This window comes from Furipterus horrens, unplaced genomic scaffold, assembly GCF_987537825.1.
Source record: "Furipterus horrens unplaced genomic scaffold, mFurHor1.1.pri manual_scaffold_2, whole genome shotgun sequence".
NCBI lineage: Eukaryota > Metazoa > Chordata > Mammalia > Chiroptera > Furipteridae > Furipterus > Furipterus horrens.
This window is the reverse complement of record NW_028327172.1, coordinates 133,216,315-133,239,585: the sequence shown is the minus strand read 5'-3', so window position 1 is coordinate 133,239,585 and position 23,271 is coordinate 133,216,315. Positions and strand designations below refer to the sequence as shown.

Here is a 23,271-nt window from a genome sequence, read left to right as displayed (position 1 = left end):
CGGCCAGTGAATTCTGATGTGCTATTTCAGAGCCTAGAAAAAGTAGGAAAGCTTCACATTTCTTGTATGGAACTAGCTCAATAATGAAACCCAAGAAATACAGTAACCCAAAGAAAACAGTAGGCTATTCTTACTTATGACTCTCAATCCGAAAATCCTAAATAAAATATTAATACAGCATTAGGACAGAAATCCTCAGTCCTAGAATAAGGTTACTCCCAGGGCTTTGGGAATCAGCCCCCACCTCCCCACCCCGTGTGAAGGGGACCATTCTGTCAGGAAGACGACGGGCTTGGGACTGGAGTGCTCAGACTAAGCTTTCAAGGAGACTTAAAATGTGATTAGTGAAAAAGGAGAGGGAAAGTCCTCCTTGAAATAGGATATGTTCGTTGAACATTTGAGAGAGAACATGAATTTACCGATTCCCTCGGATAGTTTCTGGCTCTGAACCTGGAGAGCAAAGTAGACTATGTCGGCACTGGGTCTCCCACCCTCTGATCAAAGCACAGGTGGGTGGGCAAAAGCCCAGACGCTGAGACCTGGAGCCTTGGGGGTGCTCCAAGTGGAATCTGCTATCTACCAAGCCTCGCTCATTTGCTGGACGTCTCCAGTTTGCAGGCTGTTTACTACCACTGTCCTCCTTCTGGTTGGACTTTTGTGCATTCCCAAATCATTATCACACATTGACAGACGCCTTTTTTATTTACAGACCATAGGTGCAGTCACCTGCATCGTTTGGGAGTTTTGTTAGTTTAATTCTCAGTAGGAAATTATGTTTCCCTCTCATCTCTGAGCACATTAGAAACATCATTCTTACCTCCACTTCCTGTCCAAGATAACTAATATTAGTTTTATTTTAGCAGCTGGGAGTCTGAGGCTTAATGAGACGGAGGACTGTAGCCCAGGCCATGCAATCAGCAGGAAGGGGGAACAAATTGTGGAGATTCAGAAGAGAGAAAAGACATGAGGCAAAGGGGGCCAGTCCAGACTGCAGAGCAGACATACCTAGTGACACCCAGTGAAACAAGTTGTATGATTTTTCTCCAGCAGTGCTCAGCAGCCTGGGGGGAGGAGGGCAGAAAGCTGATGGTAGCATTAGTCAAAAACTAGAAATGAGCATTGCAGCTGTTCTAGGAAGAAAAGAGATGAGGGAGGTGCTTAGACTACCAGGAAGTGATTGGAATGAAACTTCATAGCATGCAGGATAGAGACTGGAGGAGGTCCAGGGGGAGTGAAAGTAAATAAATGTGTGGGTGTGTTACAGAAACAGGGGCGTCCAAAAACAAACCCCAGAGTTTGCGGCTGGGAGATAGGCAGCAGGAAGCAGCTTTCAGGATGCCCTTGCATGCCTGGAGCTAGTGGCCGGATACATTGTTGCAAAGATCCGCTTTACTTCCAAGACTCAGGAAGATGGGAGGGATCTTGGACTGTGGGCTGGTACAGAAGAAGCAGACAGAGCCTACGTAGGGTTCTGTGAATGGTCAGAACTCTTTGCAACACCCACTGCGGGAGAGGACGCAGGGGGAGAGAGGAGGCAGGGGGAAGAGAGAAGGAGCTGCGGACATTTTGGGCTGGCTCTGGCTCTAGGAGGCTCTCTCTCTCTCTCTCAGGCTCTTTCTGGCCCTCACGCCCTCACTCTCTGGCTCTTGTGGGCTTCCTCCATGTGGCTTGGAGAATGGGTCTCCAGGCTGCTTTAAGAAGAGGCTCTTGCCAGGCTGCTTGGAGAAGGAGAGGAGATCCACGCGGTTTGCAGGAAGAAGGCAGTTTGCAAGGAGGCTGAGAATCCAGGCGGTCCTGCATTGAGAGCTGGAGGGCACCACAGCACAGAAAGGACCTCCCCAATCAGAACTGAGTGATTGGCAGCTACTGGTAAAGCTGAACTGTGCCTAGGAAGGAGGGAAATGGTGTTTCTGACTTCCGTAAGACTGGCCAGGTCTGGGAGGGGGAGGCAGGACTTTGTGTAAATAATTCTTTTCCTTTTCATCTAACTCTGGTATTAAGAGTTATGATTCTGGCGGCGGGCAATCGGGCCCCTAACTAAACAGCCCGTGGGTTCTGTTTCAATCTGAGCAGCCCAGGGGTTCTGTTACAGGTGCACTAGAAGGAAAACATGTTAATTAAGATGACAGCTTGATCAAAATTATAATTTGATCAAAAGTGATTATTCCCAGGGATTCTCTGTGTAGTGACTTTTGACATATCACGAGGAATGATTTTTTCTTACTTTTATACAACTCTCAGCAGTTTTGTCCACTTTTCAGAATTTTTTATTTTCTTCCTACATTTTCTTTTTTTCTAAGTCATCCTCTATAGTTATCTCTGCTCTGTAATGTTTATAATAGCAAAAATCTACAAACAACCTAATGATACAATAATAAAAATGGTGAAATTTGATTTTTTGGGTGACAATTTATACAGAAGAATCCCATTTTTGTTTTCAAAATATGTAAATATATGCAGAGAAAGTATCTAAGGGGTGTTTGCCCATATGGTTTTTCTCTGGGTAGGTGGATTATAGCAGTTCTGCATTTATATTTTTGCTTATTTGTACTGTATTTTTTACCAGTAATTTTCTTAATGAAGGTAGAATTTTCTGAAATTTTTAAGAAGTTTTAATTCTCTTTTAATTGAGGTCTGTTCTTCTCGTCTGACAAGGTTTTCCATAAATTTTGAATTGTTTTGATGATTGAAAACTAATCTTTTAATAAGAAAGTTAATTTTTAAAGACATAATTTTTTGTGCATTTTTTTTACTTTAATGTGGATATGTTTTAGATGCTGCATTTACACATGCACACATCTAAAATGTTTTTATCACTTTCCAGCAGTGATATTCCCACTTTTCAAGCAGGGAGACTAACACCTTGATCTGAGAGAAATGACTCTGTGGGATCTGTTATCTTTTCCATCGTGTAGTTTGGTGCCATCCCCAGAGCATGTGGGCAGAAGCAAGTTTTACTTCAGAACTTTGATGGTGAATACAGCTTTGAGTGACAACCTTAATGTGGTCCTCAATGTGTGATCGGGTCATCAAAGCCAAATCAGTGGCTTACGTGGCAGGATCGGGAAATGAGTTTACCTGTGATCAGTGGGTTTTGAGGGATTAGTAACCCTTTCAAGTTACACTCTCTCCCTCCGTGCAACAAAGGCATTGTGGAGAGTAGTGATGACAGTTGAGCACAGAGGTAAAACTTTCATTGAATGGTACAGGAGAACTAGTGCTGACCTAGTGCTAGTAATTTTAATATAAATCATCCCATTGATCCTTAAATACCCAACAAGACAGGTGTTACTATGAACAGGAAACTGACACTCAGACAGTTAGCACTAAAAACATTGCTTACTAATAGAACTGCATAACTTGCCTTTCATTAAACCACATATGTGTTGTTTTCCATGCTAACATTTGACTCAGTATATTTTGGAAATAATTCCACAGCTATTCATAGCTCTAGAGGCTGTATTCAAGTTTTTTAAAATGTCGATTTGGAAGAAATGTGGTTTTCTTTCTGATCATAAAACCAATACATATGCGGATGGAAAAATATTAAAGTAACTATTAAGCATAATAAATTATATAAAAGTTATCTATAACAATTTCTTCTGAGAATTAAGTCCTGTTAAAGCCTTGGTGTCCATTCTTCCAGGTCCTTTGCTACATGTGTATGTAGTAGGGCTGCCAGCTATCCTGATTTGCCAACTGAGGAATTTCCTGGGATACTGGGAAAACTGGGAGAGTTGGTTTGTGTAGATGCATTTGTGCATGTGCACACACATACACAGAAATGAATAAAACCATTTTTACTAGAAACTTCAAGTGCAGGGCCACACTGAACTCTTTATGTGCATTATCCTTATTCTCAATTTTCAGAAAGTAAACTACAGCATAGAGAGGCATTCTTTCATTAATGTGTATCCTTTATATTCTATGTCTATTGTCTATTTTCCCAATGAGGCAAGGTAGAGATGTAAACTCTTTGTCAGCTACATAGCGTCACATGCTGCATAACAACACGTCAGTCAAGATGGACCGACTATATGACATCAGTGGTCCCATAAGATTATAATGAGGCTGAAAAATTCCTGCTGTCTAGTGACATTGTAACCATCCTTACGTCATAGCCCAATGCATTACTCAGGTGTGTGTGGTGATGCTGGTGTAAACAAACCTACAGCATTGGCAGTTGTATAAAAATGTAGCCGATAATATTTTAATAACTACATATGGTGCCAGGTGGGTACTTGAGTCATCAGAAGATCACTTTGTAGATTACATACTTGTCTAACCACTATGCTGTACACCTGCAGCTAATACAAAATAATATTGAATGTCAACTATCATAGAAAAAAATTTTAGTTAATAAAAATGTAACACATGTAATTAGCTACAGTATATAATATCAATACTTGATAATGATAATAAATGACTATATTACTGGTTTATCTATTTACTGTACTATACTTTTTATCATTTTTTTAGAGTGTACTCTTTCTACTTAATAAAAAAGAGTTGACTGTAGAGCAGCAGCCTCATACATCTCGCATTTACTTTCTCTCTTGATTGCATCATTTTTTGTTGTGCTTGATTTAATCTCATGATCCTTGTAGAGTAACATTCTCTACAAGCTTATAGCCTAGGAGCAATAGGCTGTACCATATAGCCTGGGTGCGTACTAGGTTCTACCATCTACATTTTTGTAAGTGCACTCTGTGATGCTCTCAAGACAATATTGCCAACAATGCATTTCTCAGCACATATCCTTGTCATTAAGCAGCACATTATTGTTTATGTATTTTTCTAATAATTTCCTTTAAAATTTTTATATACTGAAATTATAATTTTTAAGTGTCAGTGCTATTGTTTTCCCACTTTATGCAATGCTTAGAAAGTCTTTTTTCCATCCTAGGACCATATAAAGTCACTTAAAGTTTTACCAGTACTATTTAAATTTTTTCCAGTTTTATTGAGATCTAATTGACATGTAAAATGATATTAGTCCAAGGTGTACAACCAGATAATTTGATATATGTGTATATTGTGAAGTGGATTACCACAGGTTTAGTTAACATCCATTATGCCACACAGTTATGGTAATTTTTTTGTAATGAGAACTTTTATGATCTGCTGTCTTAGCAATTTCCTTTATTTATTTTTATTAGCAATTTTCAAAAAAGTAAGTACTCACTTAATATTATCAATCAGTTCTGCAACATTAATCAAAATGGCCTATGACGAAACCAATTTTACCATAGGCTAATTGACATAAGTAAGAGTTAATTTCCTATGGCCTCTCATCAACATTGTAATGAAATGTAGAACAGTAGTGTTAACTGCAGTCACCATGCTGTATGTTACATCCCCAGGACTTGCTTAACTGGAAGTCTGTACCTTTTGATCACCTTCACCCATTTTGCCCACCCTCACATCCCTATCTCTGGCAATCACCAATCAGTTCTCTGTATCTATGAGTTCAATTTGTTTTTTCAGCTTCCACATAAAGGTGAGATAATACAGTATTTGTCCTTCTCTCTCTGACATACTTCATCTAGCTTAATGCCCTCAAGATCCATCCATGTTGTCACAAAAAGCAGAATTTCCTTCTTTTTATGGCTTAATAATGTTCAATATATTCTTTATCCATTCATTTGTTGATGAACACAACTTATTTCCCATGTCTTGGCCATTCTAAATTAAGCACTAAAGTCAGAAAAGGTAAAGAAGTTATAACTAAGTCATAATAGATTTCATTGAAATAATTCCAAACTAGAGGAGTATGACAATATGTTCTTCAGTATTAATACTAAATTCCCTGGCTGGTTTGGCTCAGTGGATTGAGCGTCGGCCTGCGAGCTAAGTGTCGCTGGTTCGATCTTCCAGTCAGGGCACATCAGAGAAGGAAAACTCTGATTCCAAAAAACCTCTGCTGCCTTGTGGCATACCTCTTCAGGGGAAAGGCTAAGGGAGTAAACCCCGACAGAAAATCCGGAGCCGGAGTCCCTAAGGCGGTTTGACGTTGTAGTCAACACCGGCAAGTCCTGCGGCGCACCTGAAGCCAAGCTGTATTGACTCCGTCTTTCCCTTGGACCCTTCAGCTGCGAAGAGAGGGGGGGTCTGCTGCATGGGCAACAGCAGACCTTCCATATCACCCTGCCCAGGTTCTGTAGCTTCAGCTTCACTGGAGAGGACACTCCAGCGTCATCGCAAGATGTCGATTCAACACGGGAGGAGACAGATACTGTGTCACTCCCGAGTCGGACTGCACAGCCATTCTCGGCGGTGCAGATAGACTCTTAAGAAGCTACACCATCGTCTCTCGAGACGGACGGCTGCCGCCGTCGCCGCCGATGATTAATACTATAGTGGAACAATCCACTTGTTACTGGGAATACACCGACATTTGCACAAATATGCAAACTAAATCGATATATAACTCAAATGCCATAAAATATACTATTTTAAAGTGTATAATTCAATAGGTTTTATATAGGCACCAGTTAATGTCCTCTAATTTATTACTCTTCCCCATCCTTCTGATATAAAAGACTGCATTCCTGTCTGAGAAAAGCAGGATTCTAAAAATTAGGCATTTTATGAAATTTTATGGCTTTTACTATTTCTGGAGAATAGAAATCAGTTAATTTAATCACAATCTATTTGAAAATGTCAGATTCATACAGTCAGAATTTTGTATTGGAATATTTCTTCTACTTTTTATGTTTTCAGTCACAGTCATTGGAATATATCCCAGGAAAAGAATATTCTTCTTGCCTTTCAAAATGTACACACACAAAAATAGTGTAGCCATGTTTGACAAGAAATGCCATGTGAACACAGACAAAACAGTACTAAAAGATACCATCTACTAAATGAGTAGAACAGTTTCTGTTCCTAGGTTTATTTTTTATTTTTTTCAGACAGGATTTTATGTGACCTAGGAAAACAGAAGTACGTATACACAGATATTTCCCCTTAGAGGATTGTTTCTCAAACCTATTCTAATAATATTTTTAATCATTTAGGTAATACAGTCACTATTTTATCCTTTTGCAAAATATTGTGACAGTTTGCCAGTTTTTAATATTGGAAACTGCAAAGTGCTCTAGACAGATATAAAACAATGACCCATCAGAAGAGTTCTTGACTCAGTTCTTTAAAATGTATAAATTTGATGGATATAGAGAGAGCAACATTTCAAATTATAGCATTCACATTTATAATACAATTAGAATATTAGTAAACAGTATGCAAATATTGATTTGTGAAGAAATAACAACCTGGGAGTGAAATAATTATGGTAGATGGTTTGAAAAGTTTTCATTGATTAGCTTTTGCTGGTACGAGCTAGTAAACAAACTTGTTATACTTTATTGTAAGTAGGGCCCAAAGATAGGTTTAAGAATTATTTTGGGGAAGGAGAAAAATTATGAAATATTCATGAGTATTTTCCCTAAAATTTTCAAAACATCTGCCAAATCACTGCTTGTTCTTCAGTTGAAGTGAAGTATCCCAACCTACCCAGTTTTTAGTGAAATCAAGTTCCAAGAGTTTGTGTTAATGCAATTACCTAGAAGATGCACCCCCCACTCCCATTAGTGTGAATAATTGAGAGTTGAGGATCATGCAGCTTCCTGGTAGCTCTCATCCTGGGTAGGTCCAGCTTTCACAGCCCCACACCCATGTGCCTAGCTCTGCTCAGAGGTGGTGGTGCTGCTGCGGTGACCTCTGACCCACAACCCAGGGTACTGAGCACGAGCACCCACCACCCACACTCACCACAGACCATGAGCCCTGAATGAGCTGCCAAGTGACTCCAAACCTCAGGAAACCAGCGCTTTTGAAATGCAGTGTGTGTAGTATTTCAGAGGGCAGAAAACGAAGATGACATAGAAACTGCATGTCAAAGGGCACACGCAACAAAAATTCCACTTGACCCAACACTAACTCAATTTCACTCCAAATTAAACCTGGGCCTGACACAAGCAAACGAGACAATGGGTCACCTGCAAGGACAGGATGTCAAGGTCCCCCCCAGTGGGTTTCCACTTACACAGGAATTACAGTGAATCGCCACAGTGAGGGCTGTTTCCTTCCCTAGTGAATCTAGCCTATTCTAAATAATCCATTCCAGGTATTGAAAAGGCTGGCCCTGATTTATTTCCTCAGTAAGATTAACTGCTGTGATTCTCAGGTCTCCTTAGCGACTAATCACGGCCGTCCCCAAGCTGTCCTGTAGATTATGTGTCTGTACCTCCAAAGGCCACAGTGAGCACCTCTGGGGAGAGGCACAGGGACTAATGACCTTCTGATGCTCACAATGACATAGAGAGAAGGAGAAAGAAATCCTATGAACCTACTCATCCAGCTTCAACAACTAACAACGTTGGGCAAATCTGTTCTCACCCCAAACATGCACACATGCTTATGCAGACCAGAGTATTTTAAAATGAATTCCACACATGAGACACATCCTTTCATGCACATACACTATGGCTGTGATGGTCGCCCCTGGGCAACCCGTGTCCCTCACCACAATGACTGGTTCCCATGGTCTTCTCACTGCTTCTGGTTTCCTGAGGGAGAGAGTCTGTGAAAGTGTGAAAATGTGACAAGTCTGAGAAGGTGTGAAAATGTGACAAGACGTTGATGTTACCCCTTCCAGAGATATCTCATTTTGATATGACATCAGAAAACCTTTGCTAAAGCAAACGGATGGCTGGCGTGTTAGAATTCTAAGGAGAGGGAGTGAGTGCGGCCAGGCCGGGCCCTGGGCGGCTGACTCCTGCGGTCCACAGGGCCCACCTTGTCTCTGGTCCTGCCCTACTTAGAATATGGGCGTTTGACCCCATCCCAAAGGTCTTGCTGTTTTTCTGTTAGACTCAGATGCCCGTGGCTCAGCCTAATTTTGCCCGCCGACAGATATGCTCTGCTGACAGCTGTCCTTCACAGACCAGCTCAGCCACCTCAAGAGGGTGCTGGTGACAGGTGTTTCCAGATCTGCTGTGACCACTCAAGTCCTGACCTGGCAAAGATGTGTGGGCACTGCTTTCACTCCTCTGCATGCCAAACATCCCAGGAATGCTGACTTTTTTGCCATGATATCTTCAAGGGAAATATGAGCTTCTCTCACCTCAATAATTAGAATAGAGAATAAATAAATGTACATTATGCTCTCCAGGGCTTTGCTTTATTTTAAGATGGTTCCTCTTATATGCTGCAGTAGCACCGACTCCAGTCTTTCTAAGTTTTGTATGTTTTCAAAGCACATAAATCCCATGATTTTGCACCTAAAGATCATCTTTGCACTGGTACACTCCAGAATTTAAACATTTTTTTCTCAAACCATGTCCCAACTAGAAGTTAATAGTTTTGTCAAAACACTTGAATAAAACATTCTATTTTAATGTCTAAAAAAAAACAGAGTTGCATAAATGGATTCAGATTCAGCTGAGGACAGAGCAGGCTGTGTCTTAAACTTGGCTACATTGGCAATTCAGTAACACAGGATGGCTGGTGGAAACAAAATTAAGTTTGGGGGCATTTCCTTTCTCTATGAAATTTCTGAAGTTTATTAAAATCATCTAAATGAGAGACAAACAAAACTGAAAAGACAATAAAAACCATCTGCACTAAGGATGAATTTTATTTGAGAAACCCCGTGGAATAATTGTTAATTAAATATTAATCCTTATTTTGTGTCAAGAACACCCAGCCATGTGGCAGGCTACCATCAGTAGGACTTTCAATGAGGAATTAAAGGGCTTATTTGAATGTCTATGCATATGAATCACAACCAATTTTTTTAAAATTTCATTGTTGTTCTATTACAGTTGTCCCAGGTTTTCCCCCATTGCTCTCCCCTGCCCCACGATCCCCCAACCCGCTCCCACAGTCAGTCCCCAACCTGTTGACCATGTCCATGGGTCCTTTATACATCTTCCTTGACTAGACCCTTTCTCTTCTTTCCCCCCTTACACCAGCTCCCCTCTCCTCCTGTCACTGACAGTCTGTTCCTTATTTCCATGCTTTTGGTTCTATTTCGCTAGCGTTTGTTTTGTTCATTAGGTTCCTTATTTTAAAAACTATCTGAGGTATGCATTAGCCTCGGGTGTTCTGCTTCCAACTGGTAGGCTGAGAGTTGACATAATCTGTCTTTAGATCTGGACCTGGCAAAACAACAATATTCAGTTAAATGTTTGCCAGTCTTCCAGGGCACCACTGCCACATGGCTTCTCTCCTTGAAGTAGACCAAAATGTTTTGGGAAGATACTCAAACAGTAATAAAAAGCAGAAGACGTTTAAGTTCCCTCTGAAACTGATGGTCTCACCCATTCAGAAGGGACCAGTTAAATACTAACTTATTCTTTCTAAAATATGCCTGTTTTACTGGCAGGTGTCATCATCATGAGCAGAGAAGAGAGAGAAAGAAGGTGACATCTCGGAGCCAGACTGTGTATCAAGCTTGTTTCTGAAATTTGAGTCTGGCTGTCATGCCAGCTCTGCTCAGAGGAAGATCGTCTTGATCCAGGATTTAAAATGCCTCTGCTAATGTCATATTATATAACCTTGCAGAGCTGAGTTAAGATAGGATGAAATGATACACTAATGTGAAATGAATAAAAGCAGAATATCAAACTGTATATTATTATAAGCTCTCAACCAGATAAAAACAATGGATAGAAAATGGTCAAATACCTAAAGGGCCTTTTAGAATAAAAAATTATGTGTTTTTGTTTTTCTGTTTTTTTATTTGTTTGTTTTGCAGTTTGTTTTAAGGAAGGGAATTCTGTACTTCCATCATTCAGCATGAGTGGCCCATGCTGTGGGCTGTGAGAGAATTCACAGAGAGGAGATAATGTAGAGGGCAAAAGTTCTATTCACTGTCCAATAGAGGAAAGGGGCCTAAGCGCATGAGAGGCACCAGTGACAAACGGCTAGGGCTGTGAGTTTTCATTGGATTATAAAAGGGGGTGGGGAGGCTGCTGTTGTGTGGCTGCTGGGCTGTTAGCGTCCTTGCAACAGGGGAGTTTTCAGTTGGTTTTGTATAAGTTGCAGTTTCCCCAATGTTATCTTTTGCCTGTGGCTGTGGGAAGCAGTCAATCACATTCTGCTTTTGCTTTTTCAGTACTTTCCAGTCCTGGGGACATAAGCTCCTAAGAGTAGAATGACAGTTATATTTAACAAGGTCTTAGGCCTGCTGGGCAAATGGCACCAACTTTGTCGTTTCAAATCTCACTAAGTTTTCCTTTAATAGCTGATCATTCACAGTGATTGCAATGATTTTATAAGCCCATGTATTTTCCATTCATTAGACACTATGTATTTCTTTGAGATTTTACTGCTAGGTGTGTGCCCTAACCTGGAATTAACCTGTAACTTTTGGCTATGGGATGATGCTCCAACCAACTGAGCCACAGAATAAAAATTTGCCTTTCAGTGAAAGGCAGTAGCCTCTATCAGGAAAATTTAACACTGGAAAAGGAATCTTGTGGGGGACAATCAGGCATGGGGAGATGTGGGAAACAGATAGGCTTGGTTTAAAAGACTTTGACCCCTGTGTAGAGCCACCCTCCCACCCCCCCCACCCCCCCACCCCACCCCCGCCCCGGGGCCGTTAGCCGGCAGGTTGTCTTCCAGGCTTGCTCTGAACCCCACCCTTCGGGAGATTTTAAAGATAGAATAGAAATACAAAGTGGCTTTTAAGGAAAAGGGAACCTGCTCTGTTTTTTTCTAAATAGCCCCAAATTCTTATCAGTAGGATGTAAAAAAACAGAACGACTGAGCAAGAGTAAATGTTTTCAACTTGTATAAAATATCTGGACGCCTCAACCCTGTATTGATCTGCATTTCCCTTTGTTATTACTCCCAACCATTTGGTGAAGGGCTGCATGTTTTTCCTTATGCATTTCCCATGTAGAAAGTAGATAAAAACCCTGGCTAATGAAGAAATGGGGGCGATCTTCCTCAGAGAAACCCCCTTCCCTTCCTTCCTTAGATGGTGAATGTCTGAGTAGTTTCTTCATCCACTCCGAGGGACCCAGAGTCTCTCTCAGAATGTCAGTTTGCTGCCCAAATTGTCAGTCTCACTGACTAATGTAAAAAATGTTTTAAATATAACTTTCTTGTTAGGGATGTAGTGATGAGAGTGATTAATAGGGGTCAGGTGTTGATATATGATGAGTTTCAATAATTAGGTCTTTGGCATAAAATTCTGTTAGGAAATGTGTTCCTGTTAGTGCCAGGCTTCCAATAATGAGTGCGGGTGTAGTGAAGATCAGTGCTTCGAACAGTCCATCTTTCAAATATCTTGTTCATCATCTAGGGTGTGTATCATAGACCCTGAGCAAAAGAATAGTATGGCTTTTAAAAATGCATGTGTACACACATGGCAAAATGCTTAGATACGGTTGGCGATAGTTACTATCGTTAGGCCTAGTCGGCTTGAGGTGAAGGCTATAGTTATTTTAATGTCATTTTGGGCAAGGACTCCAAGTGCTATAAGTAGTGCAGTGACTGTTCCTAAGCATAATATTATTTTTTGAATTAGATTGTTTTCTGTTAGTGGGTAGAATCAGCTTAGCAGGGATGCCTGCTTGAGTGGAGTAGTGCAGAGACATGTGTAGGGCCCTCGTGGAGGATACTCATGGGTAATCCGAACTGGGCTGATTTACTGGTAGCAGCTAGGAGTAATCATGTTAGCGGGAAGCTGGAATTGTCAAAGTTCAGTAAGAAGATCTGTTGTAATTTTCATGTGTTAGGGTTAAATAGGAATCAGGCTATTTATATAAGATATCCAGTAGCTAGAATACGGTATATAAGATTGCTTGCAGGGCAGCAGTGTTAGCATCTGCTCACCCATATGATCAGCCGATTAATAGGAATGACATAATTTCTACTCCTTCTCAACCAATAAATTGAAAAGATTGTTGGTGGTAACTAGGATTAGTATTGTGATGAGAAATACTAGAAGGTACTGGAGGAATTGATTAATATTGGGATCTGAGCACATGTATCATATTAAGCAGGGGTCCCCAACCCCAGTACCAGTCCATGGCCCGTTAGAAACCAGGGCCCACAGCAGAAGATGAGCGGTGGTTGGGCAAGCGAAGTTTCATCTGGATTTACAGCCTCTCCTCATCACTTTCATTACTGCCTGGGCTCCACCTCCTGTCAAATCAGTGGGTGCATTAGATTCTCATAGGAGCATGAATTCCACTATGTACTACGCATGCACGGGATCTAGGTTGCATGCTCCTTATTCTAACCTAATGCCTGATGATCTGAGGTGGAGCTGAGGCAGTGATGCTAGTGCTGGAGCGCAGCTGCAAATACAGATTACCATTAGCAGGGAGGTTTGATTGCACAGGGACCATAATAAATCAATGGCTTGCAGACTCACATCAAAACTCTTTTCAGTGAGTGGCAAATAACAGTTAAGTGCATCTGGTGGCGGGCTTTAAGTTAGAATCTGACACTTATTGTAGTCTGTGCTATAAGAGGATCAACTGCTTGAGATTGCAAATGATGGTGCCCTTAAAGTATGTTTGAGACTACTTCAAATCTCCATATGTTCTGGATTAAACTCAAGGTGGAAAATCCTGAGATTGACACTTAAGCACTGAAAATCCTGCTTCTATTTCCAACATCCTATCTCTGTGAAGCAGTGTTTTCTACAGTGACAGCAACCGAAAGGAAATTATGGAGTAGACTGGATGTAAGCAACACACTATGGCTGTCACTGTCTCCCATAACCTCCACATGGAACCATCTAGTTGCAGGAAAACAAGCTCAGGGAACCCTCTGATTTTGCATTATGTTGAGTTGTATAATTACTTCATTGCATATTGCAATGTAATACTAATAGAAATTAAAAGCACAATAAATGTAGTGTGTTTCAATCATCCTGAAACCTCACTCGCTCTACTCTGTGGAAAAATCGTCTTCTATGAAATCGGTCCATGGTGCCAAAAAGGTTGGGGACCACTGATGTTGAGAATTCCTTAATAGATTGTGTGACGAATAGTGTACCGGTATAAATACCATTGAGAAGTGGTCTAGTTTGAAGCTGAATGTAACTTACCTGTTTGCCTGATGTCATATTTTTAAAAAATTCCTACTATAAACATACCTGGCAAAAAATATGATGAGGAGAGTTTCACTGCCAACAATTCAAATAGGGAATTTTGGAGATTTTAAGTATTAGTCATAATAGCCCCAAAATGGAAACATCCGTTAACTGATACATAAAATCTATTTAATTATACACTTTACTATAATAAATTTTATGGTATTTGAGCTGTATATCTTTTCTTTTAACGGATATAGTCAAAAGCACTGGGTCACCTTCTTTGTTCACACATTTGTGTATGTACATGCAGAGAGAGACAGAGAGAGAGCGAACAAAACAGAGAGAGAGAGAGTGTTGGAGAAGATTGCAGCGGGAGGGGTGGTGTGAGCCACAGCAGCGGATACCAGGGTCATTATAATCAGATTTAGGTGAGAGCTGCACTTCGTAATTCAGAACGTGTGTTCACATCTGTCATCTCAGGATTTTTACAGTATTCCTGTGAGGTAGTTCGGGGGTGGGGAGTGGGTGGGAAGATATACTTGCTTCTTAAAGAACTTAAATGGATGTAGTTGTTTAACTTTACAGGGAATTTAACAGGCTACCAGTGAACACTACCCTTCATATTAATGAGCTGGTAGTGTTATTCATGTCTCTCACTTATCTAGTACATTAATTTCGGCAAGCAGGTAAGCTTCAGAAAGTCTGATATGAACTTCAGGTATAGTAAGTAAAAGTCTGGCCTTTTCTAAAATAATTGAGGTGTTTTTCGGGGAGATTTTTGGACCTGAACTAGTGGGTACAAGCAGGTACAATAATATCATTAACAATTAAGCTTGTCGACCTCCACAATCCTCAGCGGACTCGTGCTTCAGTCCACTTGTAGCAGAGGGAAGCACAGGCGCGCTGCCGCAGTGCGCCGCCAGGGGCCGCTAATCCACAGCGTCTTCGTCAACAAGAGGTGCCCTGGGCGCTCTGCTTCCTCTTCCGCTTACGTCAGCTTCGGTCGGAAGCGCTCCTTGTGAGTGTCATCCGCCAGTGCTTGGGCTCGCAGTGTTCGTAGTTCAGCTTCCCCCGCTGTGTGCGGGTTGGCCGGAGAAGCCGGGGGGAGAAACTCTAGCTTAAACCCGGGCGACATGGACACCCTGAAGTCTGAGATCCTCCGGAAGCGGCAGTTGGTGGAGGACCGGAACCTGTTGGTGGTGAGGAGCCTTGTCGTGGGTGTGGGGTTGTATAGGCGTCGGCGAGAAGGGAGGCTGGTACTCAGAAGACTCCTGCGGGCAAGGGGTTTAGGCGGAGGTTCCCGGCGCCACTACCCTGGAGCGGCCCCTCCAGGTCCACATTTGACCCCTTTTACTCAGGGTTTTATATTTAGATCTTTGATCCAGGTGATAGGCTCTTTTAGCAGCTTCTCCACTTTGGCAGGAGACATTCACAAGCTAAGCAGTTACGGGTTTAAGTATCATAGATAAAACCTGAGACGCCACTTAGAATGACCTAAGATGTAGCCGCTCTTCTGTAACAGCAAGGCCTAATAAAAAAGTGTTTTTCAGCCGCAGTTGGGGAAATGAAAACAATTTACTCATCTTTATGCTTTTCAGATTATGTTGCAGATAGTGGTACATTTTGCCCCTTTGTAAACAATTTGGCATTTAGTGTTTGTTTATATTTTCTTGGTGTGTATGGAAAAATTTTCATATGAAGAAATACACAAATCATGAGTGTGCCATTTAATGAATTTTGACAAATGCAGACGTCTGTGTAACCCAGTCTGCATCAAGTATATTACAGTATATTACCCTCATTCCACCTTCAATCAGTCCCTGCCCTCAGGGCCCCCAGAAGCAAACACTCTTCTGGTTTCTTTTCATAGCGTTTAGTTTTGCCTGCTGTAGACCCTCACCTAAATGGGATCATACTGTGTACTTTTGTGATCCACTTCGTTTAATCAGAATAATGTTTTGAATTTTATTCATGTTGTATGTATTAGTTGTTTATTCCTTTTATTGCTGAGTAGTATTTCATTGTGTGTATATATCCAGTTTGTTAATCCATTCTACTGATCTGTTGATTTGATGGGCTGTTATAATGAAACCTGCTGTGAACCTTTATATACAAGTCTTAGATTTTCACTTCTCTTGGGAAAATGCCAGGGAGTGGAATTAATAGGTCATAGAGTACCTATATGATTAGTTTTATAAAAAGCAAGCATATCTTTTTTCCATAGTGGTTGGACTATGTTACATATTCACCAGCAAGGTAAGAGAGTTTAGATGCCTTACATTGTTTTAAATATTGTCAGTCTTTTTTGTTGTTGTTGTTGTTGTTGTTAAAGTGTATTTTATTGATTATATAGTTAACAATAGTTCCAATTTTCTTCCCCTTCACTCCCCTCCACCCAGCACCCCCCCTCCTCCAGCAATCCTACCCCCCCCACAGCTCATGTCCATGGGTCGTTCATACAAGTTCTCTGGCTTCATCCTTTCCTATATTACTCTTTTTAAAAAAATTAATTAATTGATGTTTTATAACAATAAGAAATAATAATACCCCCCTCTCAGACTTAAGACCCTTTATAATCTTATAAAGGACAATGGGCGAAGGTCTTGAGCTCCTCTAGCTGCTTCAAGCTGGGCATGGTCATCGTCCTACCTACCCTTGGGTCCAGAAATTCCTAATAAGAGTGGGGATGTGGAGGGGAGGGTGGCCTTCCTACATGGGGAAGGATCTTGCAGACTCCAGGTCAGTTCGTTGTCCCTGGACAAAGGCGTGCTTGTTTTAACAGGATGGCGTCCTTGTTGTATTCTGAGGGCAACAGATTTGGCAACAGGTTTAAAAGGCATCATTCAATCCATAATCACTAGATGACAAAAGGCAGGTATTAATTTTTCAATGTCCCACATCAGGGAAATAAAGGGCTTCTTTGGAGGAAGGTGTGCCAGGCATGTCACACCTGTCCAAAACCCTTTTACCCACTATACTTAATTTGGGCTGAGGGGAATATTTTAGGATTCCCCCCTCTCAGACCTCTGGACCCTTTCTCTCCAAGCCATTAGGATAGAAAAGAGAAACCAGTTTTAAAGTGAAGTCCACAGACCACCCCATTCTTCACCAACCTAGCCACTTAGTTCAGCCAAACCATTGAGTCTCAGGAGGCAGCGATGCAGACAGGATTAAGTGAGGCCTATACGTACAGACAATCACTCAGGTAATGAGATCATAGGCTTATGCCCTTTGAAAACAGAAAACACATGTTAATTTATGCAACATAACCCACAAACCAGTCTCTAAATCTGCAAGACTGTCTTATTGGGAAGACATCCTGTTGCAAGGCATTTGACATTCTTCTTGCCTGTAAATTAAGCATCTTTGATGATGCCACAGACCTAGGTTAACTCTCAAATGAAAACAAACTTTGAATGAAAAGAAACTTTAAAGACAGCTGCACTAGTTTATAGTCTACCACTAAGCATTGTGATTTTCCTTGAATTGTGATTTTTCTCCTTAATGTTACCCTACTTGTCAGTAAAGGGACTACATTAAGTCCATTTTTAATTTATCCTGTTTGTTTGCATAAACACAAGAGCAGCAAATGACCACATTTGATCTTTACGTCTGTTTTGCTGGAACTTACACAAGGAACCTTTAGGGTGTTGCTGTGCCTGGGGCCACTTAGCAAGAGGTACAGGGCCTGAGGGGGGTCAATGAGGCCAGCTGTTGCTTGTTTGAAAGGATTTAGAAAATTGTAAAACATGATCCAAGACCAGCCATTCATATGGAAAAGCCACTGTTAACAGCTGTAAGTTGGGTGGGATGAAGTTTCAGGGGATCTCCGGGGCAGGGCAAACAGTGTTAGCCAGGATGATGGAGTCTCAGATGTGGCACCGATATGCAGGCTTTGTGGCTCTGTGGGAGGAGGGTTCAGAAAAGGGACAATGGCCTCTGCCGCCTCTGTGTCTGGGAGAAAGCTGTCCCCCAGCTCTTGCCTAGATGCCAGACTCCACGGTTCCTCCCTGTGTGCCACTGGTGCCTTTCAAGCTGCTACTCCAGTGCTGGAGTTCAGAGTCTTGAGTAAGTTCATGTGTGGGTTCTTTAAGAGGGACTGCTTGGAACTCCAGAAGTTTCTTCCATGGCCTCAATCCCTGTTGGTTTATGCAGCTAGAAGTTATGGAGATTTATCTTCCTGGCACTGGTACCCTGGGCTGGGGGGCCCGGTGTGAAGCTGGGTTTCCTTGCTTCTGAGATATCCCTTCTGAATTCTTTTCCATACATGTAGATGTGGGACCAGCCTGTTCTGTGTCTCTGCTCCTCCTACCAATCTGTATTGCTGTGTTTTCTTTAATTCTGAGGTTGTCAGACTTCCTTTGGACTTGATTTCTCATGGTTCTGAGTGATGGTTGTTCTATAACTTAGTTGTAATTTTGATGCAGTTCTGTGAGGATACGAGCTGTGCTTCATATGTTGCCATCTTGACCAGAAGTCTACAGCCTTTGTTTTAAAGTCTAATTTGTCTGATTTAAGTATTGCTACTCCAGCGTTTTCTTGTTTTCACTTATATGAAATATCCTTTTCCATCTTTTTACTGTCAGTCTATGCATGTTTTTTGATTTGAAGTAGGCAGCATATGTACAGATCTTGTTTTCATATTCATTCAGCCACCCAATGTCTTTTGATTAGACTGTTTAATCTATTTACATTTAAAGTAATTATTGATCGGTATGTAGTTCTTGCCATTTTATTTTTTTCCAGTTTTGTAGTTCTTGTCTGTTCCTTATTCTCTTGCTTTGTTATATGTTGATGATTTCTGAGGTGTTGTGTTTGGATTCCTTTCTCTTTATTTCCTGTGTTTCTCTTTGTAGATATTTTTGTTGTGGTTACTATGTGCTTTATATGTACCAAACTATGTTTATAACAGTCTATCTTAAGTTGGTGGTTGCTTAAGTTTGAACACATTAAAAAAATCACTGTAATTTTTACTCAGCTCCCTCCATGTTTATGTTTTTGTCATTATTGTTTATTTTCTTTTGTGTGTGTGTGTCTTTTAATTTATTCTTGTAATTACACATGATCTTACTTTTGCCTTTTAATCTTTGTACTAGCTTTACAGTTTGTTGATACACTGCTTTTACTGTTTGTCTTTGACAATGAGAATTTTTTTCTTTCTTGTATTTTCCTATTTATGTTTCTGATTTTTTTTTTTTTTTTCCTACTTAAAGTAGTCCCTTAACATTTATTGTAGTACTGGTTTGGTGGCAATGAACTCCTTTAGCTTTTTCTTGTCTGGAAAACTCGATCTCTTCTTCAATTCTAAAAGATAGCTTTGCTAGGAAGAGTAATCTTAGTTGTAGGTCCTTGCTTTTCATCACTTTGAATATTTTGTGCCAATCTCTTTTGGCCTGCAAAGTTTCTGCTGAGAAATCAGCTGACAGTCCTATGGGATCTCCCTTGTATGCAACTAATGGTATTCTCTTGCTATTGTGAAGATTCTCTGTTTTTCTTCAACCTTTTTCATTTTAATTGTGATGTGTCTTGGTGTTGGCGTCTTTGGATTCATCTTGCTTGGAACTCACTGTGCTTCCTGGATTCATATATCTATTTCCTTTGCCAGGTTAGGGAAGTTTACAGTCATCATTTCTTCTGCTAGGTTTTCAATCCCTTTCTCTTTCTCTCCTCTCTCTGGTACCCATAAAATGAGAATGTTGGTATACTTAATGTTGTCCAAGAGGTCCCTTAAATTGCTAATTAAAAAAAAGATTTTATTTGTTAATTTTTAGAGAGAGGAACAGGGAAGGAGAAAGAAAGGGAGAGAAACATAGATGTTAGAGGGAACTGTCAATGGGATACCTCTCATACACACCATGAACGGGTACTTAATCTGTAACGCAGGCACATGCCGTGAACGGGAATCAAACCAGTGACCTTTCGCCTTCTGTGTGGACACCCAACCAACTGAGCCACACCAGTCAGGGCTCAGTTTTCTGTGGAGTTGGGGTGGAGTTCCTTTTCTTTGGGTGTTTCAACTGGATGTCTTCTGCTACTTAGTCTTCCACATGACTGATTTGACCCTCAGCTTCATCTAATCTGCTGCTGGTTCCCTCTAATTTATTTTTTTATTTCAGTTGTTGTGTTCTTTATTTCTGACTTTTTTTCTTAATGATTTGTCTTTTTGATGAAGTTCTCACTGAGTTCCTCTACTTTTCCCCTAAGTGATTGAACATCATTATAACCAGTGCTTTGAACTGTGTATCTGGGAGATTGCTTATATCCATTTTGTTTTGTTCTTTTTCTGAAGCTTTGTTTAGTTTTTTCATTTGGGACATGTTTCTTTGTCTCCTCGTCCTGGCTTTTTGTTTCTATATATTATGTACGTCTTCTGTGTCTCCCACTCTTGGCAGTGTGGCTTTATTTAGTAGGTGTCCTGGGAGGCCCAGTGGGGAAGTCTCCTTGGGCATCTGAGCCAGATGCCCTGCGTAGGTTGTTTTCCCTTTGTGGTAGTTGAGCCTTGGTTACTGTTTGCATGTCAGTGGGTAGCATTGACTATCAGGCTGATTGGCTGTGGGAGCTGTCCAAGACTACAGCAGAAAAGCTGTAGTATGGGGTCTGACCATACTGAGTAGGAGTTTCAGTAGGGCTATGGGGCCTGTTAAGTCTACCCTTAGGTATGGTATTCACAGTGTTGGTTGGGTGGTGCCCTGGTGTTGTCTGAAACCAGCCACAGGGTGTGTTGGTTCTGGAGCCTCTTGAGAGGGGCTCCAGTGCAGATCAGTTCAGCAGCCCTTTGTGCCACAGTTGCAGCTACCTGGTAGGAGTTACAAAGGATTTGCGATTGTTGCCACTTGTGCTGGGCTTGGAGTCATTTTGGAGAGGCTCTGCCATAAACCGAGGCAAACTGCCACTAATGTCAGCCTTGGGAGCCTTTGGTACTCCCCATGATGTGAGCTGAGGCTTTTTTTGTTAGGCTTGGGGCCACCTGATGCGAGTTACTATGTCAGTAGAGACTAGTTGCCGCTTGGGCCGGGCTTGGGCCGGGCTTGGGCCAGTCTTGGATGTAGTTAGCAATAAGTACAGGGCATACTGAGGCCAGCTGCTGCTCGTTTGGTGTTTTTGGACGTTTGAGAGATTTTAGGAAAGTCCTCAGCACCAGCATAGGCAAGCCACATGTGGAAAAGCTGCTGCAAGTGGGTCTAGCCAGGTGTGTGAGTTGGGTGGGGTGGGGTCTCAAGGAATCACCAAGGCAGTGGGGTGAACGTTAGCCAGGTCAGTGGAGAGCTCAGATATGGCACCTTTGAGTTCATCCATCCCAGGAAAGAGTTGCCCTAACCTCTGTGCTTCCAGTTCTTGCCCCGAATCTAGTCAGTTTAATTCCACCGTGTATATCCCCAGTACTTTGTGAGTTACTTCCTGTGCATTGGAACCCAGAGTAGAGTGAGTGAGTTTGCGAGCAAGGGAGTCTGTGCTCAGACCCTTAAAGAGCATGCCTCAGGCTACGTTAGCCCTCTCTCTTCCTCGGAAGCAGTCCTTGCCTGTTTCGCAGGCAGGCAGATGTTATGGGGACTCATTGCTGGCACTGGGGTCCCAGGTTTGGGAGTCCAGTTCGGGTTGGACCACTCCTGATTCTGAATTGCCACACTGTGGGTCTGCATGTCTGCCTTCTGCTAGTCTCACAGTGGCTGCTTCTTTATATCCTTAGTTATAGGGCTTCTGGTCAGCTGTTCTTTAGGTGCCTCTCAATGATGTTTGTTTTGTAATTTAATTATAGTTTTGAAGTGGTCATGGGAGGTGGCCTGCAGAGCATTTACCTACACTGTCATCTTGGCCAGAAGTCTATTTACTCCTTTTTAATACAAATGGTATCACACAAGAGCCACTCTCTACACTTGCTTTTTTTATTTTTCAAAATATAAAAGCCACTTAATTAAAAAAAAAAATTCCTGTAACAGAAGTTGACAAAATGTTGATATTAAAACAGTAGTAACCAATGTGGAAGATAATTGGAAAAAAATTAAAAAAAAAAATTAAGGAAAATAATGTATCAATATGTTCTAGTAAATTGGAAATCTAAGTTATGTAAATGACTAAAAAATACAAGAAGTAGAAAATCTAAATGACCCAGTAAGTGAGGAAAAATTAAGAAAGTTGTGTGGCAGCCAAGTGCGGAAAGCAGTGGAAGCATAAGAGGAGTCAGAGCAGATCCTCTGGATTTGTACCTTGGATGTTATTTATGACCTCAGAGGATTTTTTTTTTTTCTTTTCAGTAGAGCAATAAGAGCAGACACCCAGTTGTTGGGAATGGGGGCTGCAAAGAGAATTGGAGGTGAGGAAATGGAAACAGAGTAGAGAAACATTTTGGTGTAGTTCTGCTGTAAATGGTGCTCAACATGATATCCAGTGCAGAGTAAAGAATTTTTCCTTTCGTATACAGAGTCTTGAGCATATTTAAGAGATAATCGTCTGGTGCTGTAGAGAGAAAAGGTGAAGATGCAGAGGAGAAAATAGATAATTGATTCTGAGATTTCCCCGAGAAAGGCAGGAAGAACTGATGGACCGAAGTTAGAAGTGATTGGCCTTAGGAGGTGGTTTCCCCTCCATTGTGAAATGAAGAAGGGATTGGTGCTGGGAGGAATTTGCAGAAATTTCTGTTTGATAGCATTTCATTTTTTCATAGGTTGGTTTGGTCATCTGCTGGAAATGCTGGGAGAAATGAAGGGACAAGAGGTTTGAGAGAACGGAGAATGAACAACAATCAGTGTTGTAGACTATAGGAGAGAAAACTGAAAGGTGAAGTACACCAGGAGCAGTGGCACCACTGAGGCCCAGGCAGGCATTGGTTAGCACACTAGGTGCATGCTTTGACAAAGCCAACAGGAAGATTCTTCTAGGACACTGTTCTCACTTACTGGTCTCAGGACCTCTTTACAAACTCTTTATTGATAGTTCCAGAGAGATTTTGTTTATGTAGGATGTGTTTATTGATAATGACTATTAAAAACTAAAAGAAATACAATGAAATCCATTATAAGTTACATAAAATTTTTATGAGAACTGACCATATTTTCCAAAACCAACGAAATGTAGAGAAAAGAGTGGCATATTTAACAGTTTTGCAGATCTCTTTAATCTCTGGCACATTAGAAGATACTTGGACTCTCCTTTGTGTTTCTCCATTCAACCTGCTGCAATATGCAGTTTTTAGTCAGTTATATGATGCA

General features: G+C 41.2%; 1 protein-coding gene across 2 annotated transcripts in view; it reads left to right on the top strand.

The window, feature by feature from the left end:
* The first annotated feature begins 15,085 nt into the window (after positions 1 to 15,085).
* LOC150019528 (pre-mRNA-splicing factor 18) overlaps positions 15,086 to 23,271 on the top strand; it is a 37,842-nt gene continuing 29,656 nt past the window's right edge. For both annotated transcript variants that reach the window (XM_090266471.1, XM_090266470.1), the window contains exon 1: positions 15,086 to 15,264. In XM_090266471.1, coding sequence (XP_090122597.1) covers positions 15,199 to 15,264 — 66 coding nt within the window. In that variant the 5' untranslated portion in view covers positions 15,086 to 15,198. The remainder of the gene's footprint in view (positions 15,265 to 23,271) is intronic.